Here is a 26748-nt window from a genome sequence, read left to right on the forward strand (position 1 = left end):
GCAGTGTCCTGTTATTCTGTCACATATTCCAGACTCCTGACAATGGCTGCTACAGTTATGTTTACAGTTGTATCCATACGATCCGTTTGGACATTCTAAAGGAAGTTTAATAATTTCAAAAAAATACAACAACATTAGTGCATATCTATTTTTTAAGTACTTTTAAAGTAAGGACTATCCTTTTTTAGTTTTTCGAATGTACATCGCCGACATTTTGAATAAAAAAAAAAGAAATGAAAAATCTTACTTGCAAATAAACAGGATACCTTTTGAGAGTGTTATACTATATTACCTTCAATACATTCAGATCCATGGAATCCCCTGTCACATCCATTTATACATGTTCCATTGATGTGGTCACATTGTTTAGAGCGCAGACAAGTACCACATTTTTTCGTACAATTCGCCCCATACATATTCCCATCACATGCTGAAAAACAAAGATAAAATTTGTGATAAAATTTTTTTTTTTATAAATTTTCGCTCATATTTTACAATGCAACATAGGAAGTGGTGATTTACCTTTATAATAAACAATTTTAAAAAGAAAACTTTTTTCTTTTCAAACTGATGTGCTTTTGATATACGTAATGTTACGAAATCTGTTACTTATGCCAAAATTGGTGAAAATATATGAACAACTTTTTAAACAATTTAATAGCTGTTATAAAAGGAAACTAATTATATTCCTGTAATTACATGTATTTAAACTGAAATACATGTTGATACTTTAAATCTCTATTATACCTTGTTCGCAGAATCTTCCTTTCCATCCAGGCGTACATCCAAATTCACAGTCCCCATTAAATCTGTTACAGCTGTGACAGTGTATGCCACATTTGTCTGCGCAGTTTGGACCATACCAACCAGAAAGACAAGCTGTTAATGATAAACTATTCAGATAAACTATGAAATATCTAGCGTTGTAAATATGTCCTGTAAATAAGCCCATTTGTCTTTAGTTGTTTCGCATCTATCCCTTAGGTATATTCCCCAAAACATTTGCATTCCGTACGCAACAAATTAAACTCGTTTAAATTAAAAATATCTTTGTTTAAGCTTTCAAATATTTGTTTTTAAACGCTACTTAATTATCCAATCTATGTTTTTACCGGTATCACATGTATCACCAGACATCCCCGCGACACATCCGTTTGGACAACTTCCGTTCACGTGATTACACCAATCACCGTCACTACAGTTACCACACAAATTTCTGCATTCTGGACCGTATGTACCATCACTGCATTCTATTTGGGAGAATGATTCAACATTATACACACTGTAATCAAGCCATTCATTTTTTTTCACAATCAAGTTTGTTAATTTGATTTTAGAAGATAATAAAAGCAAACAAATAAATTATTTCTAAATTTTCAAAGTTTCTTTTCAAATTCATATTTAATGTGTTTGTAGAAAGGTAGATTGCACAGTATTTCTAACTACAATAATTACTTGTATCACACATCGGTCCGGTGTATCCAGGGACACAGCCGCCCAGACAGGTTCCACTCACAATGTGACAGTGACCTTCCTGACAGTTTTGTGGACACGGTAAAGAACAGTCCCCTCCGTAATATCCTGGTTTGAGGCATCCTGTTAATTAATTGAATGGTTTTTAGAGTACATGTGTACTCCAAATGTTAAACAGTGAAAGAGAACACAGTGCTGAGAGAGAGAGAGAGAGAGAGAGAGAGAGAGAGAGAGAGAGAGAGAGAGAGAGATTTTCTCTTCACAAGTTAGCAAAACCACATGCACCTGACGTCTCACGATAAAAATCATATACCCTTTACCTAATAATAGAGAGGTTTAGCAAACCAACGAGTACGCGTACGTGTACGTGTAGAACGGAAAATATGTGCATTACGTCATCAGTTTGTGTAATGACAAATTTCTACACGTATGTACCCGAATGAACATACGTGTAAATTGCAAAGTACTCGTAAGGTCGAACTTGTAGCCTCTGTTTCCATGTTGTCTATTAATTTTAATAAATATGTTAACTTTTCTTAAGCCTGAATATTCAATGCGAATACTGATATCTACCAACATAAATTTTCATTAATGTTTTATATGTTATTGGAGTTTTATTTCACGCATCTCCTTCTCCAAAACATGCAATGGCTCCGTTATCTTATCAATTTGCGATAAATAAAAATGTGCATATATAATAAATGATGTTTAATAAAATTAACACATGCAGAATTCCTACTTTTCGTTTATAACCAACATTCTCAGCTTAGTAGGTAAGGATATCCATAATTACATTAAAACATTTACACGTACAAGTACACGTTACAACTGCTAAACAAGAAAAGTAATTAAGCTGGTACGCGTAGTTCTAACTTGTAACCTACACGTACAAGTACACGTACACGTTGGTCTGCTAAACCTCTCTAATTAATAGGAGGGTATATGTTTTTTATTATCAGAAAAAAATAATAACGTCATGTGTCTGTGAGCTTTTTTTTTGCTGACTGTTAAGGGGGATGTCCGCCATCTTATACATATGAGGACCACAAATTAAATGTGCAATATTTTATAAATTAACTATAATATTTTTTAAGATTTTCATATCTTTATTTAAAGTCTGCAACTGTGCAGTTCTAAGTGATTGAATTAAAGTAAGGCATTGGTGAAATCCTAATTCCTTTTTAATCTTAAGTTAGATTAAAGAAAGGCATTGCTCTGTACTTGTGTGTTTAGCTTGCATACAAAACAACATGTAAAACTTCATACTTATTGCTTTTTATCTTTAAACAATATTTAATATTTTGGTCAGTTTTTGACATGAACAAGTCAGTTTAATAAATGTTGACAATTTTGGTCTTCGTATGTACAAGATGGCTGGACATACTCCTTAATATACTTAGAATTCTTAAAAAATACTTAGAATAAATGTTAATAAAGGAAAATTAGTTACGCTATATAGTTTACTCTTTGTTAATCAAGAGGCAGACGTACGTATAACTATATATTTAAACAAGAGTTCGAAGAAAATGTTCGAATACCCATGAACTACACGACATAATCTGCTATTCCAGTCTGCAATAATTATGGAACTTGTATGGTGGCCTTTTCCACAAGCTAATCTCCCAAAAAATATTTTTTCTTCCTTAAACTTGTGCCCATGCAATGTTTTGCAATAAATGAGAATCGATTGATTATTCCATTTTCAATAGTATATATTTGTTCAATTTTGAGAAAAATATACCGGTAAGGCTTGATTTTTATTGTTTTTGAGAATAAGAAATCCTAACAACAACAAAATGGCCAAACTGATCTCGGCTTTATAATTAAATATTTAAATATTTAAACTAATAAGATTTATAAGATATGAAATCACTTTTAGTTAAGTCGGAAATCAAACAGTTTCTAAGATTGAAATTACACAAAAAATGAATTATAATAATTCATTAACAGGAAAAAAGGCATTATTAAGAACACACTAAAGGTTTTTCAATTTTAGATAAAATTTCATTAAAATCTATTTAGATTGCCAGAAGCAGTCGGTTAAATGTTATAAATTTAAAGTACAAAGTACATTTGTAGCGGTGCGTTTCTGCTATCATGAAAGTCTAAATTACACAAATGTTTTGTCTAAGCAATGCAGTTTTCCTTGAAGAGACCGTGGTGTTAAACAAGCTTATCTTTTTAAAAGATTGGTGAGCTAGCGCCATCATAAAATACAAAAGGAGATGGTTTAATTTCTGAATCGATCTATAATTAATAGGAAGGCACAGCGGAGTGGGGTGGAAGGCTATAATTTTTTTTATAGAATTGTGAATCTAGAGTGTGCTTCACATCGGCGATGACGTAGCTCATTAACCGTGCTTTATTTATTCTGTATTTTACTGTAATTTCAATTTCGAGACGAACATTTTCAAAATCAGTAGACCATTCGTACTGTTTTTAAGCAATCGTATCTTCTCGGGCCTTTTCGGCAAGCTCGGAAAACATATCCGAAAATGTTTTTCGAGGTTGAAGGTTTTTGTACTTAAAGCTAGATATATTTATATATAATTTTTAAATAACTTGGTATTATATACCTAAGCTACAGTTACTTCAGATCATATTTAGATAATAAAACGAAATTCATATGCCACAGTTTATCTACAGTAGTACAGTATTCCCATATGCCCTACCTTGAAGTCGAACATGCGTAATTCCAGTAAAGATGACTAACGTAGTTGCTAGCGCTCGAGAGCGCTAGCAATGAGACGATTTCTAGCATTTCTGTACCATAGTGCGATATACTAGTTTATATACTCTTAGGGATTATGATTCCTGGGCCCTTTTGGATAGTTATAGTAATATATATACCATTTGATTTTTATTTAAAAATCAGAGAAGTAATTGTAATCTAATTGAAAATATTGAACAGGATAAAATATTTGAAAACCTGTACGCATTTTTTTCACTCAAATAAGTACCAACTATATATTTTTAATTTGGTTTTATTTTGCTCCGAGAAAATTTTCCTGCGCATATATATAGCATGTTTTTGCCCAAGAGATATTATGAAAACCCAAATATTATAAAATATTACGAGCTAATAAATACATGTACTTTAAATGTTAAAAAAAACTTGTCAAGTTTTATAAGGGAATGAAACGGGAAAAAAACTGTTTTGACTGTGAACAAGGTATTTTAGATTTGATTGATTGATCATTCGAATAATAATTCCACCAGGCTGAAACTAACATCCGCTAACAGTAGCCCGTTAAAAGCTAGCAGCCAAAACGAAAATTATGACCCGTATAACACATACCGATATTGATTTGATTTCTATTAAATAAAGAAGCATTTATAATTCTTAAGCAGGCGAGATGTCAATACAAATAGTTGATGCATTAATCATATTGATATTAATTAAAGAATGCTGATGATAAAGTAAAATATATTTTCTATTTGAGTACTCTTCGTACTTTAATGATATTCCTTATTGGCCGTTAGCTTTTACGGGTGCTTTTACAAACTGCCACATTGCATACCCAGTAGTTTGTAAAAGGGGGAAATCATAAACGCCACTGCAAGTATAATTTATGAAAAACATAGAAATCTACACTTTCATCGATCGACAATCAACATAATTTTATTATATGACGTCTTGTATCTCGAAATAATAATAATGTGTTGTCACTCGTAATAATGAGAAACATGTAAATGTAACTCGTTGTGATGAGAACTATATCCCGATACAATGCGTCACTATCTTGTTATAACGGAAGGATTTCTATTTTCTAAGATTATTTGAATATGAATTATAATTTCTGTTACTATCTGTTAACTGCAGTAAAAATTAAAATATTGTAAAGACTATATCAAAAAATAACAAGAGGTAATACTGAAAAACTTAAAGAGGGTCATTATTCTACAGGGGTGACTTTTCTTTATGTAGGGTAAGCTCTTTTTTATGAAAATGTCACATTCTTATGGCAAAATGGTCATGTTTCGACGTAAAATAATGACGGGGGGAGGTCATTATTTATATGTCGAAAAATTACCCCGGTCATTATACTACGGGGGTCATTACTCTACTTTACACCAGATATGACGTTTCTCTAGCAGTGAAATATCAAAATCGTTAAAGTGCCTCACTTCTGCTTGAAATATTCTCTCAAATCAGCAGAAATTTACTTGATTATGATAGAAAGCATGATGAATAAGAAGTATATATGTCAAATTGGCGAAAAAATGTTCAATTTTGTGTTAATTCGTGCTATCGGGACGAATAATTATTAAATAGCTGTGACGATCAAACATGCGTTTATTCAATACACATACAACACAATTAAAAATCATACACCGAACCCGACCCGAATTCCGAACCCGTTCCAAAAATATTATACAGCATTTCATCAACATTCCCTTTTCTTAAAAACATTTGTCAAAATTTCATCAAAACATCAAATTTCATAAAACAAATAGACTTTCATCATGTTACAAACATAAAATGAATGGTGCACTTATCTAGCAAAAAATGTCACTGAAATGGTAAAGTATCTGACCCATAGACACAAAATGATCAACTGAAAATTACATGTACAACAACTGACTAGAAAATCACTTGACGTAATTTCATAAGACAAAGTCCATTAACCAGTAATATAGTCTTTCAGATAGACTGGTTTTCTATTTCGCGAACAGGTCTTCCTTCACGGAGTGGTTCATTTTGCGTTGATACGGTAAGTTCAACTGACGGTGTTCCTGGTGCGATTCTGCTAACAGTAGAGTTCGGATTGTTCACTGGCTTAGAGTCTGTTACAAAGTCTCTCTGTATACCCTCTGTATCATCATCTGGGACTGAGCGCATCGGTGAGCGGTCACGACTGTAGAAGTTAACTGTGGTAGGTCGCAAATGAATTCTGTTTCTACGATAAGTGGTTCCGTTCTGGTCCTTGACGATGTATGTCCTTGGTCCAAGATACCATTGATTTTTCCGAGTTTCCAGTTGCGTCCCTCTAGATGCTGGTCTACCGAATTGAAGGAGAACTGCACATATGCCGTCTTTACTATTGTCCACTTGTACTACTACTTCCTTCCCAGGGTCAAAGTAAGCTAGTACAGGAGTTTCTGTCAGCATCATCTTGATCATCTGAAATGCTGCTTCACAGTCTTTAGACCAATGCCATGCCTTATCTTTGCGAGTAAGCTCTCTGAGTGGCTCCATTATGGTAGAAAGGTCTGGAAGGAACTTCGCCAGGTACTGAACCATGCCGCACAGTCTCTTAATTCCTGAAACATCAGTAGGAGGTTGCATGTCATTAATGGCTTTAACTTTCTTGTCATCAATTTTCACTCCATCTCTGGAAATAACATGTCCATGAAATGAGATTTCTTTCAGTCCAATCTCCTGTTTTTCTTTATTCAAGATGATGTGTCTCTCCTCACATCTCTCCAACACTTTTCTAAATTTTAAAGCATGGTCTTGCTCAGCTTCTACATCGTTTTCTCCACAGCCGGCTATTATGATATCGTCTACCACGCTGAAAACACCTGTCATGTTTCCGAACACCTCATCCAGTTTTCTCTGGAATATTTCACTTGATACCTTTAGTCCAAAAGGTAGTCTTGCCCGTCTGTACCTTCCAAAAGGAGTTATCATTGTCGTTAATATGCTGGATTCCTCATCCAACTTCACATGCCAAAAAGCCTCCTCGACGTCAAGTTTTGTGAAAGTTCTGGCCTTACTGAGCTGCGGTAGAATGTCATCAAGAACAGGTAGGCGATAATGTTCTCTCATCAACACTGTGTTGAGTGCTTGCAGGTCAATCCACAATCTTAGCTTGCCGTTGGCTTTACGAGCAATAGTCATCTGGCCGACCCATGGAGTAGGCTATGTAATCGGAATAAGTACTCCTCTATCTTCAAGCTTCTGAAGTTCCTCACGTACCAAGCTCTGGAGTGCGGTAGGGATCTTCCTGCGGGGAGAGAGCTTTGGGTTTCACATTTGGGTCGACATGTAGATGGGCTGTTCCCAAATCACCTAAGTCACTGCTTGATACACTGGCTATGAATTTCTCGTTATTTATGGTAATCAACTTCAACTGCTGTACCGCCTCAAGTCCAAGTAAACATGTGTAATGATTTGGAACAACAATGAATCTGAGTTGGGGCTTCTCATTTGTACGTGGATTGACGACTGTCAGATCTGCTTCACCAAGTGGTTTCATGTTTGTCTTATTCCACATGTTCAAGCGGATTTTGGTAGGCTTGCATTGCTCTTTGCAGACATAATGCTGAGAAATTGTATTCACATCTGCGGCACTATCAAGTTGAAATCTAATGTCACACTCATTGATACGCATTATTGCAGTCACTTCTTTGCCACCAGAACTAACAGCTTTTAACCATTGGTCCTCGTTGAATTCTTCTTCCTGACTGACTGAATGTATCTTCTTGCACTTTGCTTTGAAGTGATTCCTTCCACCACACTGTTCACCACATCTTCCCCATCCTGGACACTTTTGTCTATCTGGTTCGTGTTTGTACCCACAGAATTCACAGTCTTTCTTCTTATACTGAGTTGGTTTAGTCTTTGGAATTTCCTTCTTTTTCTCTGTTTTCTGTGCATGTACTTTTCAGATCTCTGTAGTTTGTTAACTTGCAGAGTGGCTTCACGTAGCTCCTTTACTTGTCTGTTGGATTGTGCATACGCCCTACAAACTTGTATGGTTCTGTCGAGTGTAAGTTTGTCCTCTCTGAGTAGAAGTTCCTGTAACTTTCCGGTAACCGTGAACACTATTTTGTCTCTCATCATTCTGTCAGGTTCTTTGAAATTGCAAGATGCTGCACGGGTCTTCAGATCTGTGAGAAAACTATCAAATGGATCTTGGTATGGGAGCTTTCAAAATCTATGTGATTCGAGTACTTCATTTGATCTGGGGTTACAATAAGATTGTAATTTCTGAAACAGTTTATCATGGTCATTCTTGTCATTACCATTATCCCACTGGAATTGGTCATAAATTTCAACCACGTGGGGGGCCTCTACAACTGAGTATTATGGCTACCTGCACTTCTTTGGCCTTCTCTGTGCCACCGCGAGATACACCTCGATCTGTCTTTTCCATTTCTTTGAAAATTTCTGACACATTTCCTGATTTTAATTCTAACTCAGGGGGTAATCGAAAAGGACAGTTATATACCTGCACTGGGGTTGGTTCTGCTTCGCCCATGTTTCATATATGCAAATGGCAGATGCACGTGGTTGCACAAAAAATCAAACTTTGCTCTTACAAATATCAGTTTGTAATGTTCAAAATCACCTTAAGAATGTCGATATGGAGCGTTGAGACGTTTTCAGAGTCCACACATCGCTGCCAACCTGTTAATTCGTGCTATCGGGACGAATAATTATTAAATAGCTGTGACGATCAAACATGCGTTTATTCAATACACATACAACACAATTAAAAATCATACACCGAACCCGAACCGAATTCCAAACCCGTTCCAAATATAGTATACCACAGGGGCCAATCTGAACTTTTAATCTGCAGCCACATCAACTTCTGACCAGACTGGAGACTTCGAGAGAATAATGACGTATATCTCCGCTATTTTAAGACCCATCAACTTGAAATTCGGCATGAGTGTAACTTAGACATTACTTTTCAGAAAAATACATGCATATTGCAGGTGTTGTAAAAAATAATTGATTTATTAGGCTTTTGAAGCGAGCTGGTAGTGTTTTATCTGGGTCAGAGTTCGACCCCTTTCTTTATTTATGGTTACATTGAAATTAATGTTAAAACGGGCTTGGCCCATGTGTAGTATACAGCGTTTCATCAACATTTTGGACAAAAATGATATTTTCAAAAATTTCATTTAGTAAACGTAAACAAAAGCCCAGGCGGGTTCGGACTCATAATCTGCGGTTCACAAGCCTGACACTTTAAACACTCAGCTTTGACGATATACTTCTGAATCGATTGATACAAACATTTAAATTTCCATCTTGTGACGCAGTGTCTTAAAAAGTATAAGTTTAGGTGTAGTGAAGTACCTTAAATATGCCAGGAAAATCCGATATTTCGGACTTACTCTAATTGTGCACTTTAAGCGATATAATTTTATTGGCTTCTTTTTTAGACATTTAAATGGCCTATAGAGGATCATTAAAATGAAATCAGGAAATGTTCTAGATCCTTACTTAATTTTATGTTATAGAAATACATTGTTGGCAATAACTCTTTACGTACCATAAACCTCAAGTTCACATAGCTCGTTGAAAGCGAATTGATCATATCCAGCAGCGGGATCCGGAGGGTTGGTCCTGTTGTTGTAGTAGATGACGTATCTACCGTGTGTGATACACGTTATGTTTTTAGGGTTGGGTATTGTGGCTCTGGTATAAGTAAAGTCCCTAAAACATAGTACTCCTTCATCTTTATTGGTTGAGTTTGATATGTAGACAGAGTATCCCAGGAATCTAGCGGTGAAACCGTTGTTTTCATCTAAAGGAACAGTGATTATATATTATGTTGCATATCATATTACAATGTAAGGCAAGACGGTACGTTTTTTTCTTCTGTTAATTAGTGATCATTCCCCTTGTTATCGAAATGCAAAAATAATTTTGATAGTAAACTTCATTATTTCCAAGGGTCTCTCTTACTAGACTTTTTATTTGATACTTCAAAGTACATTGGCTCACTGCCTCACTATAATGAATAGGTTCAAGATTTATGTTTTGAATTGTCCAATCTGTCTCGTCGGTTTAAAATGAAATAAGATACCGCATTTCACAGGACCCATAAGACCGCACTGATTAAGAACATTAAAAAAAACTGGAAGGTAACAAAATTTTTTTAGATAAAACAAGTCAAATTTTCCGTAAAAATTTCAATTTATAGATGCAAAAAGGGACATTTTAAAACAAATTATTTCTTAAATTGTCGTCTTAAAATGTTCAAGGCTTATTTATACACAGACAAATTGATTTAAGGACGAGGTTTATCTGAAATTATTCTTTGCGACAGGAATAGAAATTATATTGAAAATTTTATTGAAAATTGACCTAAAGAACTAAATTTAGAGAGAGATACACTAGGTACCTATTCACTAGTCTGAAATATATACATTTAGAATAAAAAGTCAGCTGCAACAAACTGGACATGGATATGTCTATTTTATCCTAAATTTAGTTTAGATTTTTCATTCCTGTCCGCTCCCCTAAATTTCAAACAATGCAGTTTGTTTTTTTATTTCAACTTTAAAGGATTAAGATAAGGAAAAAATTTGACGAAGTATATACAGAAATGAAAAAAAAAATATGGTTCAACATATTAAGCATTATATTATAATAATGTAAAGCAATAATTATTAACTGTATTTTGCTAATAACTCTACGACTGACTCTCTTTCACATGATCATTAGAAATGCATCCATATATATATATATAACAAGCTCCTAGATTTTCGTTACGATAACAAGAATTGAAGTGTCCTTTCTGCAATATTGTATTCCTAAATTTCTAAAATATAATCTGCAATATGACTAATAATCAAACATTTTACAGAATTTATTTGCCAGTTATATATGCAAGAAAGGACAGTAGCATGTTTATTCAAACTGGCTGGAAAAGATTTGTCTTCTGTTTGTCACACTTAAAAGTTTTTCTGTGTTGGTCAAAGTCTGTTTAGTTTTTAGCTCACCTGAGCTGAAAGCTCAAGTGAGCTATTCTGATCACATTTTGTCTGTCGTCCGTCTGTCCGTCCGTCCGTCTGTCTGTCCGTCTGTAAACTTTTCACATTTTGAACTTCTCTAAAACCGCTTATCCAATTTCAGCCAAATTTGGCACAAAGCATCCTTATGGGAGGGCGAATATAAATTGCAGAAATAAAAGTCCGATCTGTTTTCAAAGCGGAGAAAACCTTGAAACTGTAGAAAAAGGGGGGTGCATTTTTAAAAATCTTCTTCACAAGAACTACTGAGTCCAATTCAACGTAGTTTAGCATAAATTATCCTTATGGGAAGGTAAATATAAATTGCAAAAATTAAGGGCTAATTCTGTTTTAAATCTGAGTTATTACGGAAATAATAATAAAGGAAAGGCGTGTTTCAATCAGTTTTATAGCTTCGGGTTCGGCATCCGGTAAAATGGGTAGGCAAGACTTGGCCTGGGCAAAACAAAAGATTGGCAGCTATTAATCTGCCAATCTCATTAAAATTTCAGAATATTTGATGGACCAGTATATTTGTATTCGCTGCAAATATGCGCTGTAAATATTGCTGCAAAATAATGCGTATTTGGAATTGACGATTGCCAATCTGCCCCGGCTTTTATTTTGCCACGGCCCGGGTTTGCATACCCATTTTACCAAGAGTCGTATTCCATACTTCTAAAACGAGGTTCTTTGTTTAAAGCAGCCATGACATTTTACGAAAAAGGGTCGACCTGACTATGAAGATTTTGCTTGTTGTGCAACAGTTCACTTATGAAGGGAAATTTTTGAAACATGCAAAATATATTGGTGCCGATTTTGTGAAGTAAATTGAGGCTAAATATTTCAATGCGTTGACAGTTTTCACACATGACGTTGGTGTTAGCTTGTTCTGATTTTCTATTTCTTTTTTTATATTATATTTTATATTATTTTTTATTATATTTTTTTAAAAATACAATAACTAGTAAGTAGTTGATGAAAAAAATGTACCTATATGTTCTCATATATTTTGATCGCTTTACAAAGTGGGGGGGGGACGAAAATATAGGGAATTGGAATTAACAACTTAACAGTGTACCCCTACCAAATGTTTAGTTTTATATCTTGCGTAGGATTTTCTTATTCTTGTAAAAAAAAGTATTTCATGAAGATACAATGTCAAAGATTACGAGTATGCAAAAATAAGTGTAAAATTCGAATACTTTACAATATTTATTTTTTGTTATTCTACCGAGGGACCATATGGCACAATATCTTTTGAACGCCCATTGTTGCTCAGGTGAGCGATGTGGCCCCATGGGCCTCTTGTTTTTATTTAACTTTCAATATGTAACAAAATCAAGAGACGTGTTTTGTGTTCATAACAAAGACTCGAAAGCCCCGTATTTTGCTTAAAGCTCGATAATTTTGGTTGTCAATTTGAAATAAAAGAACGAACAAGAAATATTTGTGAAAAACTTATCCCGTCTTTTTTCTTAGACATATACTATAGGATGCACCAGCCTTTATTTAAAGTAGTATACATGAAAATGAAATTGACCTTTTTAACTTAAAATCAATAGGGGTAATATACCGGTACTTTAAAAAATAAGAGGTATCAACATATCAAGCATGACGTGTCTAAGCTACAAGGTTTTAATTAGAATTAGATTCCTACATGTCCTAGATATTCTAATGATAAATATGTATGACAAATGTCATTACACTATGTGCAACCTCTGCGAAAAATATGGACAGACCGAAGACATATAGCAGCAAAGCAATATGCCCTTCCTTTGAGTGCGACGTATATATGAGCCAAAAAAAATGATAATTTCTAAATTAAAAACATTAATCTAAAATCGTGGTTATGTCCCTTTTAATGTTTCTGATCACCTAAATTGTTTTTTTATTTTATATTTCTGTTAGTTGATTTTAATCAACTCTCCTATGCAGTTACTCTGGCAAACCGAAAGTGAAACAGTGTTTGGACCTATGCACAAATCATCACCGCAGACAAGACTTAGTTCTTGAAAATAATGGAAAAATTCGATATAATTTATCCTGAACCATTGTTTTTCAAGGAAACTTATCAATAAACACTTTGTAAATAGCAAGATTTTATATTTTACGAACAATTTAGATATTTTTATAGTATCATGTATTCTTACGCCAGAGCTTAAAATATCAACCAAACGCTCGGCTGTCTCCGTAAATCTCCGATCGCTTTACAAAGTGGGGGGGGGGGAGGAACGAAAATATAGGGAATTGGAATTAACAACTTAACAGTGTACCCCTACCAAATGTTTAGTTTTATATCTTGCGTAGGATTTTCTTATTCTTGTAAAAAAAAGTATTTCATGAAGGTACAATGTCAAAGATTACGAGTATGCAAAAATAAGTGTAAAATTCGAATACTTTACAATATTTATTTTTTGTTATTCTACCGAGGGACCATATGGCACAATATCTTTTGAACGCCCATTGTTGCTCAGGTGAGCGATGTGGCCCCATGGGCCTCTTGTTTTTATTTAACTTTCAATATGTAACAAAATCAAGAGACGTGTTTTGTGTTCATAACAAAGACCCGAAAGCCCCGTATTTTGCTTAAAGCTCGATAATTTTGGTTGTCAATTTGAAATAAAAGAACGAACAAGAAATATTTGTGAAACACTTATCCCGTCTTTTTTCTTAGACATATACTATAGGATGCACAAGCCTTTATTACGGGCCGCCAGAAGGCGGGCCGTTATTTGATATACATTTAGATATTGTAACTGCGTTTCTGCGGGATAGTTTTTTTTTTTATATAGAATTAATATTATGCTTATTTTTATGAATTAAAAGTAAATTTGGATGTATAAATATGTTGTATGCCTTTACAAAATATTACATTTTTTTTTTTACTCGTAAATGTAAAATGGGTCATAGATTGTCGTGTTAGGCGCGATTTTACCGAGACTATGATCTATTCGGAAAATATCGGAGTTTTCATTGTATCGGAATCGGTATACGGGACATTTAAAAGACCTGAAATACTAAAGACCTGAATGACATGGAATGTAATATAAATGACATATTTGAATTTCTTTGTTCTGCGTCAAATAAAATGACTTTGTGTGTGTATTTTTATATTTCCATGTGAAATTTGGTAGAAAAATATCATAAAATACACCCATATCAATTATTTACGCAAAAATATGAAAGACCTGAAAATTTGAGCTAACGTGATTTATTTTTAATACCTTTAAGAACCTCATGCAATTAAATAAGCATGATTATCTTCATAAACTGAAGTGTAAATAACATTTATATTCCATTTAGGAAAAATTATCCGGCTTATTTTTTATCATTAAAATTGGGCAGTTTCTACCGGATGAGCATATGATCTTACATCATTCAATAATAAAAATAGTTTGAAAAACAAAACCTCCAAGAGAATAATGATGAGTTGAACTTTTTATTAGAATAGTGTACAAACCATTGTGTTCTCCATTACTTCATGCTATGGCAATGGTCATACAATTACCTTTAAAAATGCTTACAGTAACGAACTCGATACTTAATAATAATAGTAAAATGTTGAACTTCAAAACGTTTTGCTAAAAAATATATTAAAATTTACCATAAAGATTATTAGTACAACCAACTCGTTATTTTCTTCTTTGTGGTCTTTTTTTTTATGTAAACAACTAAATAAATGATGATTCATAAAACAAGTATATTTTTGCGGCCCATTTGACGCTTGCGTCAATATTTTTTCTTGTTTAAAGTAGTATACATGAAAATGAAATTGACCTTTTTAACTTAAAATCAATAGGGGTAATATACCGGTACTTTAAAAAATAAGAGGTATCAACATATCAAGTATGACGTGTCTAAGCTACAAGGTTTTAATTAGAATTAGATTCCTACATGTCCTAGATATTCTAATGATAAATATGTATGACAAATGTCATTACACTATGTGCAACCTCTGCGAAAAATATGGACAGACCGAAGACATATAGCAGCAAAGCAATATGCCCTTCCTTTGAGTGCGACGTATATATGAGCCAAAAAAAATGATAATTTCTAAATTAAAAACATTAATCTAAAATCGTGGTTATGTCCCTTTTAATGTTTCTGATCACCTAAATTGTTTTTTTATTTTATATTTCTGTTAGTTGATTTTAATCAACTCTCCTATGCAGTTACTCTGGCAAACCGAAAGTGAAACAGTGTTTGGACCTATGCACAAATCATCACCGCAGACAAGACTTAGTTCTTGAAAATAATGGAAAAATTCGATATAATTTATCCTGAACCATTGTTTTTCAAGGAAACTTATCAATAAACACTTTGTAAATAGCAAGATTTTATATTTTACGAACAATTTAGATATTTTTATAGTATCATGTATTCTTACGCCAGAGCTTAAAATATCAACCAAACGCTCGGCTGTCTCCGTAAATCTCCGACAAGCAGAGAGCTCTCTTGCTTGTCGGAGATTAACGGAGACAGCCGAGCGTCTGGTTGAACAAAACTAGAGTTCGATATCAATACTAATAGTGCTTTGATCCATACAATTTTTAGAACTGCTTCGATTACTAATACATAGTTTGAAATCTATCTTTAAATATTACACAACATGATTCATATGGGGTTTCTTGTCGGAAAAGTCTAAAATTCATATTATAAAAAAGTGCGTAATTCAAATACAGACTAGAAACTAATTGCCATGCAAGATAAGTTGATTTTGAAATAAAATTTAATGATAATCGATAAAATCAACTCCCGTCAGTACTTCAGTACTTTGATTATAGTAAGAAGTACTAGTATATTTTATCTTTGGAATACTTACTCCAGGCGACGTTAGCCGTCCTGTACTGTATAAAGATGTGGTGTATACTGAGTACTTCTCCCAGGTCTACCCGCAATTCTGCCGTTGTTTTTTCATTAGCTGATACCGTGCACTGTCCTCCATCAGCAGACAGATCTGTATACAGACCATCCACAGCACGATCTGCTCCCCAAGGTCTACCAGGGTAGGGATACTGCTGCCATGCTGATTTGTTCAATGCAAGATTTTCTGTAAAACAATGTTCATATAGTTTAAGTTGTACATACTCGTATTCAACTAAAATATAATGTTTTAATTCGTATTTTAAAAAAAAATATTGATTTAATTTTCTACTTCTTTTTGTTTATTTCTGTTCAATGATATTCAATTTTTTAGCATTGAAGAACCCTCCGTATCGTTGTTTTATGACAGATTACTGGACTAGTTAACGGCTATACGTGATTGTAATAAGATTGATTTAAACATATATTATTGTAATATATTATTACATGTGTGTAGGTGATTGGGCACAAGTTATTTATCTTATGTAAATATGTATCTCCATACAATAAATGATGAATGGAGTTCCATATGCTAATTAAAAGTCATATATGTATATAAAAATTCAAAATGATACACATAATACATGTATAAAGTAAGATTTCTATTAACACAATTTCATACATATTCAAATACGTATAAAAATATTTTTTTGGATTTTTAAAAATGAAAATCAATGCCAACTAGAGGGAACTATACAATAGTGTTATAAACATCATCACTAAGTTTATTTCATACTTCAACATCCTGCAAGTATGCAATTCAACAACAACGAGAGGCCAACAGGCCTTAACGGTCACCTGAGTACCATAGTCCATTGACAGGCATGTCGAGGAATCTCATATATGCAATTAATTAAGTTTCATTCTGGAGAAAAAAAAAGAATACTGTAATGATCATCCCCTCCCTACCAGAAATCTAGCAATAGTTTTGGTGAACAACTTTAAGATCATCATAGAATGCATTACCTGATATTAAAAAGGTGCAAGACTCTGATGGGAAATCATTTCCCATATTTGTTAGCTTTCAAGATAGCATTTACTTGTACAATAAAACTTTTCTGCTTCTGAAAAATTTGACTGGATAAGGCAACATTCGGTTTAGAGGACATTGATGCAATTTAATTTTAGTATTTAATGCAGTAGGTTTTGATCGCATATTGCAAAATTTTTAATTCTTCTGAAATATATTAGACTCCTCGATCCTGATTACGCAGCAGATTTTCATTTTTCATTTTGAAAACAATAATTGCATAACGGATTACATCAATGGAAATACTTGGTTCAATCTAATAATCGTATTTGATATATTTTCCAACACCCGATTAACCTGAGAGTGCCGACACGAGACAAGTGCAAAATTCACCGGAATTTGTAAATTAAAAAAAACAAAACAAAAAAAAAACGTGGATCACCCGACAAGTCAACAGGTCACTGTTTAGTAATAACGAGAACTATTCTGAAGCAAGGCACAGTGGATAAATATTCAAATACTCGGTTATTTTTTTTAAAGAATGGAGCATTTTAAACATAATAAAATGTAACTCTCTAAGTGTAACCATACAACCCGCATTACAATCGATATCGGCAGACTCGTATGTACTCCTGCGGTATTCAGAATCATGGCCTAAAAAAATAGGGTAATGTATAATACGCAACCCCCACTTTTGATCTAATTTTGGATGAAAAAAAAGTTTATTTATTTATAACAAGACTTAATGGTATAAACTGCAATGAGATGCTAGTTTGGACAACATGCCGTTTTATTATTTTTTTATGCATGTTTTATTTTAAACAACCTCCACCCCATTTCCACTGGCCAGAGAGAATTCACCTATAGGGAATTTAAACGAAATAAAAATATGGTAATTTGCCTTCTTTACTTCTCATGTTTCTTCTTTTCAGTGTTCAACTTAAAAGTTTTGACAACTTCTGGCATTTATCCAAAAATCATTGTACATGAACCTCACATCAATGATTAAGCTAATAATTACTTTACTATTTACAAGTCTTTTATTTGATTAAAACTTCAAAAATTGTTTTGGTATATGATTAAAAAAACTTGCATAGCTCTTTTAATCATTCAATTTCTTAGTTTTATTTTAACAGTGATTACAAAATATGAACAAGCAAGGGAAGCTGACCCCATTAACTGTTGCTCCCACCCCATTCCCACCCCCGCTCCCAAGATCTCCTGCCAAATGCTTTCATAATATCTTAACTTTGACAGACAGCTTTATCCTTTCTCTTCTTTATATATATCCTTCATTAAAAGAGCAGAATGAAATAATAATAATACAACCACCCAAGCCATAACCCCTTTCTAAGATGTGTGGCAACGTATTTTGAAAAATAGTTTCTTCAAAGTGCGTCAAATTTTGGACCAAATTAACCTACTTTGAAAATTTTTTTCAAAGTGCGTTATGAAAGTACATCAATATTTTTAAGCATCAAGACACTTAACGCACTTTGAAAGAATATGTATAAATCACAAAATCTGGAATTTATTTTCTAATTTGTTGATAGTATGATGATTTGTTAACACTAGTGAATCTCATTTACCGTCTTTGAAAACGAGGATGTGAGTTGGGGGTGAGGATTAACCAAAGGTACAAGTCAATTACGTGCGCTTTGTTGTGAATTAAGCAAATAGGTATTGAAAAAAAAAACGAGATGACCAAATAATAATTGCTCCATTGGTATTGTCCTTTCCGATATATTTCATTTTATCAAATAAAATATATAACATGACTATATCGGAAAGGACAGTATGTTAAAGCATCTATAAGTGTTCAACATTAACCTTCTTTTCAAATTCTAAGCAAATAAATCACTTCATTATAAAAAAAAGTTACATTAACAAACATTACAGTATTATAAACATAAAAATATGTATAAGAGTGTGATTTTTTTTCTCGCGCTGATCTTCTCAAAGAACATATTGCTTTTGAAAATCATTACTAACGTATCATATTTTTTTTCTCATCATGTTTGTTTATTAGCAAATGCAGTTGAAGCCAGTTGAAATATGTTATACATTGATCTCCACTATCAATAAATATCACTGGGGGACTGACTGACTGACGGGTCAAAAACATAATACCCCCCCCCCCCCGCCCCCCCCCCCCCCCCACACTCACAACCTGTTGTGTTTTGAAATTTATTTAATTTACAGTTTTGATTAATTAAAAAAAGTAAGATATGATAAATTTCTGTACAGAATAAGTACTGTTAAAGTCCAATATTGTAATTGTTTTGTTGGCATCAACTTAAGCTTCTGTGATATTTCCTGAGTGTTAACTCTGCTTCTTTTTGCAGCTTAAACATTCTAACTTTTAGAATTATCAAATAAGTTTATTATACCTCTGATTAGTTCTAGACTATCACGTTTCAGGGCAATCAAACTTCATTCCTATTACCCTGTTATCGGCATTTTTTTCATAATATCAAACCCCTTCGGAAGCCACCCGAATTTTCATTCTATGTTTATGAAAAATTTCAAAATCAGCATTTAATAAAAACAAATTATTACAATTTTTTATTAGAGGCCCGCTCTACCGGCGCCCTATAGTGGTCAGTCTCTCTGTTCGAGATGGCTTGCCCGGAGAATATTTTCTTTCCCCTTGGCCAAATCTGGCTCTTACTTCCCAAGCAGAGTGCATTCGGGGAAAGGTGTGCCGTGACCTCAAACCATGTTTTTAGGTCTACGGTTAAGGTCGTAGCAGAAGTTTATATAGACTCCTTGTCCGATGCATATCTTCTTTCTCCGTTGTCCAATCTACCCCACACTGTACTCATACTGAGTGTTTATGATCAAAGGGTGTGCAGTGACCTTAGATGAAGCTTGTATGTCAAGGTCATATCAGATCACGCTAAAATACTTTTTTCAGAGCATATATACTTTCTACTAAGCCCTATTTGGCTCCATAGGTCGTGAGTTCAAGGCCCAGCCGGGGCGGAGGTTGAGCTATATTTTTATTCATATGTATTGATAATAAATGAAAATAATAAATGTATTTCAAAGTACATTTTATTCATTTTTCATCCATGTTTGCATGTAGGCCTACAAATTTCAGCATGCGCAGTCTAATATTTCCAGACACGACTTCCTACTAGACTGTGAAACTTGCAAAGTTGCGTTACCGCGACGGCGTGTTGTGCAAAGTTGTGTTAGCGCGACGGCGTGTTGTGTGTTAGTGCGACGGCGTGTTGTGTGTTAGCGCGACGGCGTGTTGTGTGTTAGCGCGATGTCTCGTTTATCTGAACGCGATGTCGCGCTAACGCAAATGGCCCTATCCGGACACCATAATACCCAGTAAAACATGTAGGTTTTTAAAGCGATCTGGTTAGACCATCGTTGGGGAAGCACTGTACTCGAGAACTTGTGTCTCAGCTTGTTTAAATCACCGAATGTTTTACCAAAGATCACACTTGTGTTTTCTTTTAAAGTTTATATTTACCAGCACTGCGATTGGATCAGCTACTCGCAGCTGCAGCCAATCATAAAACGGAGCTTGTCACCGAGTTTTTCGTAATGAGAACCCTTGGCTAGCTTTCTACTTTCTACTATTTTAGAATGACTTTTAGTTCAATCCGTGGTAAGCCTATTTTGAAATAAGGTATCCTGGATATATCTTCTTAAATGTCGCTAAATGAAATACACTAATTTTTTTTACATATAATGGATTTCCATCGGATAATAGACAATGGGAGGAATTATTCCCAAAGTCGGAAAAGGGTACTAGAATATATTCTCCCATCTTTACAAATCCTTGTATAGTTACTCCCTGAGCTGGAAAACCACTCGATGAAAGAACCCCCTACCATCGTTGTTATGCTGGCACTTAGCACTGGGGAGGGGGGGGGCAGGGGAGCAAGGGGGCCTGAAGATAGAATGTTTTATCGTTAATATGACAGATGTCCTACGGACCCGGTTTAACGATAGAATTCGTCCCATATACTCGCTTGGTAGCAAATAAAAAAAATTATATAGCGCTGTATCTCGCCCAAATTTTCATAACATTAAATGGTCTCAAATACCTATATTGTTGCTCTTTTATAATCCCATTTTACCGCATTAACTGTTTTTGCAACGAAATCAATGCCACTTTCAACATCACGTTTGAATATTCGCTGTTTAATTTTTATTTATCCCCATCCCACTCCCTTTTAAAAAACGATGCTATGTGACATTCCTGTATTGACATAAAGTATTGAACTAGAACTCGAACTAGATTTAGAGTTGAAATTTGTATAGTCAATTAAAATACACACGTAAAAATGTAAACATTAATATACGTAACCCAATATACCCCCCCCCTCTCTCTCTCTCTCTCTCTCTCTCTCTCTCTCTCTCTTTTCTATCAAACAAAGATTAGCTCCGTTTCAACCCAGAAAGTAAACAAGAAAGAGATTTAGCTGATGAGATGATCACCTTCCATAATGAATAGGCATACACAGTCAGGTAAAACGAAAATACACTAGTTATGTTTACAAAAAAAATGGTTGTCATGCAGATTTTCTTGCAGATTTCACCAAAATTGCTCGTTTTTTAAGTGCGGGGGTTTGTTAAGAACTGATTGTAATATATGGTCCAAATAAGTGGTTGCAGAGAAAATATCTAGGTTTACGGAAGTAAAATAGAAAACAATTTTATACTGTTACGGTATATATATTATATTTAATAATGCCTTTAAAAAATTTGTGTGTTTAGGGTAACACTGATGAAAAAATTAGGTTAGGTAGGTTGGGATTTTTTTTTAATTTTATCATATTGTTTTATTCATGAATCCCAAGAGTGTTTGTTTGTGTCATATTTAAAAATAAGTTTTTAATAGAAATAATATAAAAAATCACATTCTGATAAAAACAGACATCTAAAAATGGTAGGATCGGGGCACTTTTGTAGGTTAGGTAGGGTTACCCTAAACACATAACTTTTTTTTTTTAGGCCTAACCTAATATAAAAACAGAGCATGTTAAAAAAATAATTCAAACGTTAAATGACATAAAAAATAAATTAAAAAGAAAAAAAGCATGCGAAACAAACGGTCACTATGGCCAGGGATTGATTAATAGATAATTGTAGCAGGTACTTACATATTATGAAGACAATGCACCATAGAATAGCAAACAATAACAAAACTGATCAAATTAAACAGAAAAATAATTGAAAAATGTCTTACCATATGCTAAAACAGTAGAGATGGATGATAATACTACGAAGACACAGCAGACCAGCACGGACCGACCAGTCATGGCGTTGTTGTGTCGGGTCGACCAAGATACGCTCTCTACCAGGAAGTGAATATAGCTATTCAAAGTCACGGCCGATCTGGTGCTTTATAGCGGCCGTGGTTTTTTCAATTGGCTACGAGATAGACTGAATGCTTGAATGCACTTGTCTGTTGTGTGTGTAGTGTTTTTTTTTTTTATCAAACCTAACGATAACATATCTCTAAATCATTGCAAAAATCTGCATGAAATATATAAAAATATTACATGTATAGTATGTAAGACACGTTTGGGTGAAACATAACCGCAGATGTTTGGACACGGTTTATTCGTTCGTTCTCATTTCAATATGGCTGCAATCATTATGTATTTATTGACAACTAAACGCAGGAAACGTAGCCTCATAGAACAATTAGAGGGGATGTTGAGGTGGTCAAGCTTGAAGTATAGGCACATAATATAGAGGAAGGGGGGTGGGGCAGTGCAATGACTACCTGTCCATTCTTAAGCGGTTCTAGTATCGTGCACGCTTATTTTTATATTTATATGCATATATTTCAAAGACAACTTGTGACCCACGTTTTTTTTAAATTAAGAGTATATACCATAGTTAAAAAGATACGGTGTAAGATAACGGTTTTTGTGTTAAATATCTTCCTCCTCGCTACGCGGTCTAAGGCCATTGCAAGTTTTTTCTTTGTTAAGCGTCCACCCAAAACTCGAAAACCTATCATTTTATCAGGAAAAAAACTTTGAAACAAAAATAACAAATACCTACTATATGATTGCCATTTTGAATGTTGTTATATTTGATTTCTGATCTGGATTTCAAAATGCGAATTTGAGCCCGACATATGAAAAAGCGATCTAATTTTATGAACAAAAATTGTGGTTTTTTTTTAATTTTTACATCTCAAAACCAATCCGTCCGCGGACGCTAAACAAAGAAAAAAATTGGAATGGCCTAAGTGAAAGCTGTGTTATTTGCGGATCTTTCTTTGTGTGTATTGGATTGTTATAATTAAATATCTAAAAGAGGAAATGACTCCCTAAAAATGTAATCAGACTTTCATTGTTGGACTGCGTGCCTTTTTTTTAAATACCAGATTAGTTTTCCAACAGTTTACTTTCTTCACATTTTTACATGTATGTATATACTAGTACTGATGATGACACAGCGTATAATACCGATATCACTTTCTAAGGTGAAATTGGAGATGCACGATCGGATTTCAGCTTCAAAACATTTTAAAATTTATATATTTTCATCACCACAGATTTTGATATGTCAAAATAATTCAGCATTGTTGTCTAGATAGATAAAACTTTAGAAACTCAATTATATTTTTTTATATAGTAAAAAAATTTAATGCTCTGCATAATTTCTTTTCAACAGTTTTCGTTTATCACATCTTGTTAAAATTCAGACAAACGGCCTTACACACTATAGTAGACACTTATTTTTTGTGACGCTAAATGTGCAATAATTGCATGAATTTTGCATTAAAAATAAAACCAGTTTGAAATAAGCAGCAGAATTGAACAAATTAATCCGAGGAGAGGTGATGTACAACAAAAAGTAACCTCAACTGGAGGAGAATACTTAGACCCAGAAAAACGAAGACAAGAACTGGGATGAATGTAAAAGGTTTGCTCCAATGGTAGGCGTCGGTGTGGATTGTAAAATTTAAAAGTATTTTCTTAGAAAGCTACTGCTCAGGTTAATTTCTTCCGGATCAAAAAAAACTTAGTGGTGAGATTTAAACTCACATGCTTGATTCATTAACTATGATTATGCCTATCTTTGCAAAAGAAAAATTTGCCCCCCCCCCGTTTCCAATGCCTATGCATAACTATTGATAATTGATAAATTGATATTGATAAAAAAAAAAACCCCACAGTGGCGTCAGAAGCTAATTGAAAGGGGGGGGGGGGGCTAAAATAATCATCAGAAAAACAATAATTCCCCAAATCATGAAATTCCTAATCCGGGGGGGGGGGGGGGTATAACTTTAACTCCAATCTTACCTGCCAATTTTTTTTCCCGAATCATGAAATTCCTAATCCGTGGGTGGGGGGCTAGTATACCTATGTTTTCAATGTCACTATTACTATTTCAATCTTTTTAAGGTAGATTTAAGGAAAATTATGTTTGCTGCGAGAAAAGGGGGGGGGGGGGGCTGAACCCTCCCTGATACTATGTTCCTAATGGTTATGTCTAACTTTGTGAAGCCCCCCCCCTCCCTACCTGGTTCCGACGCCTATGACTCAGATCCATAAATGTTGAATAGATTGGCATTTGAGTGTTTTTTATGGTGGATTTGTCATGCATGTTATCGTTTATGTGTTCTTCGGTTATTTTCCAAAAAAAGTTAGCCAACATTTACCAGTGCAGATGTGAAAAGCCCAGGTGCACATTCCACATTGGTATTTTAAGACTTCTTGAGAAAGCTTAGTCAATAAATCAATCCAAATGAAAAAATACCAACTGCAATGTCATTATGGCGATGTTTCAAGCAGCTGGTGGCTTCAAGGTGAAAAAAATAAGTAACAATGCCCGGAAGACGGTCATTAGTTGTTTGTTTTTAATTTGTTCATGAAGGTGTTGTTTACAGATAGAATTTTAGCAATGCTCAAATCCTTATGTTAATCACATTTTTAGATCATTTACTGTTTAACAAAATAAAGATATATTGTCGAGGCCGTTGTTACTTTTTGAATTTACAAATTAAAATATTGATTGTAAATTGATATAAAGGGTTGAGTTTACTATTCAGCAGCTTTAATTGTGATATAATTGCATGTTCAATAATTGGTTTTCTGTAGATGCGATGTCCGAGTCTTCATCCCCTCTATAATCAACAATGAACCTGCTTAATCAGTGCCCGATTAATTATTTTGAAAAAATGAGATCGCTCAGTAATAATTCTCATGAAAACGGACACTGAATTACCTTTACCATTATATACAAGTCTTCTGTACACTGCATAGTGAAAACAGCGCATTTAATGGTGTCTGATTTATCAGCGAAAAGTTACATTCAGTCTGGAACATACATTTAAACAATATGGGGATTCATTCGGGATATGAAGGTAGCGACATTGTAGAAAAAAGCATTTTATTGTTTATATTAACATCTTTCTTTTAACTAATTAATAAATTGAGCGTAGAAAGTAAGTATAATTCAATAAATTACTGTTAATATACGTAAGTACGTTAGCTAGAAGAAACAGCCAAATCGTCTAATGTGAGACTTTGAGTCTGACATCATCATGATTTTTTAGTGCAGTCCTTGATTTTTCTTAGATAGTTTTATGTCTCAACCAATCGATAAACAGGGCGTGTCAATTTCAGTCCTGTCACTTTCTTGTCAGTTTCAACCGCTGTAGATTTCGACCAATCGATAAAAGGGGCATGTAGATTTCAATCTGGCTCTTTCAGTAGAGCTATGAATTAACTATAAGTTTCCGTAAGAAATAGAGGGAATACTACTTGGTAGATGTAAATTAAAACAGATAAATCAGCGCTCAAAACAAATGCGCTGTAATTGCGTGATAGCATATGGTATGGAGATTAACAAAAAAACAAGAAAGAAAAAACAACCCCAAAAAACAAAACAAACAAACAACCCCCCAAGAAAAAAACAACACTAAAAAACAAACAACACTAAAAACACAATAAAAAAACGGTGCTGGCTAATCATGCCAGTGTCAATTAAGACACAGTTGTATAAAATTCCATTTGTTTGATAGGGTGTACCGGGGCTAAAAAATTTTGGTAAACACAATGAAAAATCATGTTTTAAAATGTCATTTTCAATGAAATATGAAGGAACTGCGGAACAAATTTCGGAGTTTTGTCCATTTTTGACTAATAAAATATATCTAGAAGGCCTACAGTCTCCCCAAAAACGGATTTAAACAAGCTCTTGACCTCTTCTTTAAAATGATGTCAAACTGAATATAGGTATTGGGATTACTTTTCCCATGATTCAACATAGAATGTCAAGAAATTGTTTAATTTTATACATAATTCCTTTAAAGCTGTAAAGTACGGGGAAAGATTCTTCAAATCAATTGGTTTGAACATATTTTATTGTATATATAATATACAAAGGGTTCGAACACAAGTTCTTGCAACTTACTAGGTTCTCACCCAAATTCAAATCAATTATGACGTCATAATGGTTCTAGCACCAAAATGACATTTTGGAATCATTTACTAGATCTTGACCTTAAGGAAATAATCAAAGGGTTAAGTGAGATTGATGGAATAATAGGTTACGATCTAGGACGAGACTTTGCTGATTTCATTATCACACACAAGTATATATTCTTGCAAAAATTTTACATTAGAAAACGATGTGTGACATCTCTCTCTCTCTCTCTCTCTCTCTCTCTCACGCCGTTTAAAATTTTCCTTTCGTTATACTAGTAACCTTCTGCATGCTACATACATGATTAGTACAAGTCAAGAAGA

General features: G+C 34.0%; 1 protein-coding gene across 6 annotated transcripts in view; it reads right to left on the bottom strand.

Moving 5' to 3' along the window:
* LOC105322070 (receptor-type tyrosine-protein phosphatase alpha) overlaps positions 1-22371 on the bottom strand; it is a 73943-nt gene extending 51572 nt beyond the window's left edge. For 3 of the 6 annotated variants that reach the window (XM_066068823.1, XM_066068830.1, XM_066068825.1), the window contains exons 1-8: positions 22221-22371; positions 15998-16225; positions 9708-9962; positions 1456-1596; positions 1113-1250; positions 748-879; positions 293-430; positions 1-95 (exon numbers count right to left, since the gene is read on the bottom strand). The exon at positions 1-95 is cut by the window's left edge and continues 40 nt beyond it. In XM_066068823.1, coding sequence (XP_065924895.1) covers positions 1-95; positions 293-430; positions 748-879; positions 1113-1250; positions 1456-1596; positions 9708-9962; positions 15998-16225; positions 22221-22293 — 1200 coding nt within the window. In that variant the 5' untranslated portion in view covers positions 22294-22371. The remainder of the gene's footprint in view (positions 96-292; positions 431-747; positions 880-1112; positions 1251-1455; positions 1597-9707; positions 9963-15997; positions 16226-22220) is intronic. The other 3 variants (XM_066068817.1, XM_066068812.1, XM_066068835.1) reach the window with 2 other exon arrangements.
* Between the last annotated feature and the right edge of the window lie 4377 nt (positions 22372-26748).

This window comes from Magallana gigas, chromosome 1 (genome assembly GCF_963853765.1).
Source record: "Magallana gigas chromosome 1, xbMagGiga1.1, whole genome shotgun sequence".
In the NCBI taxonomy this organism is placed as follows: domain Eukaryota; kingdom Metazoa; phylum Mollusca; class Bivalvia; order Ostreida; family Ostreidae; genus Magallana; species Magallana gigas.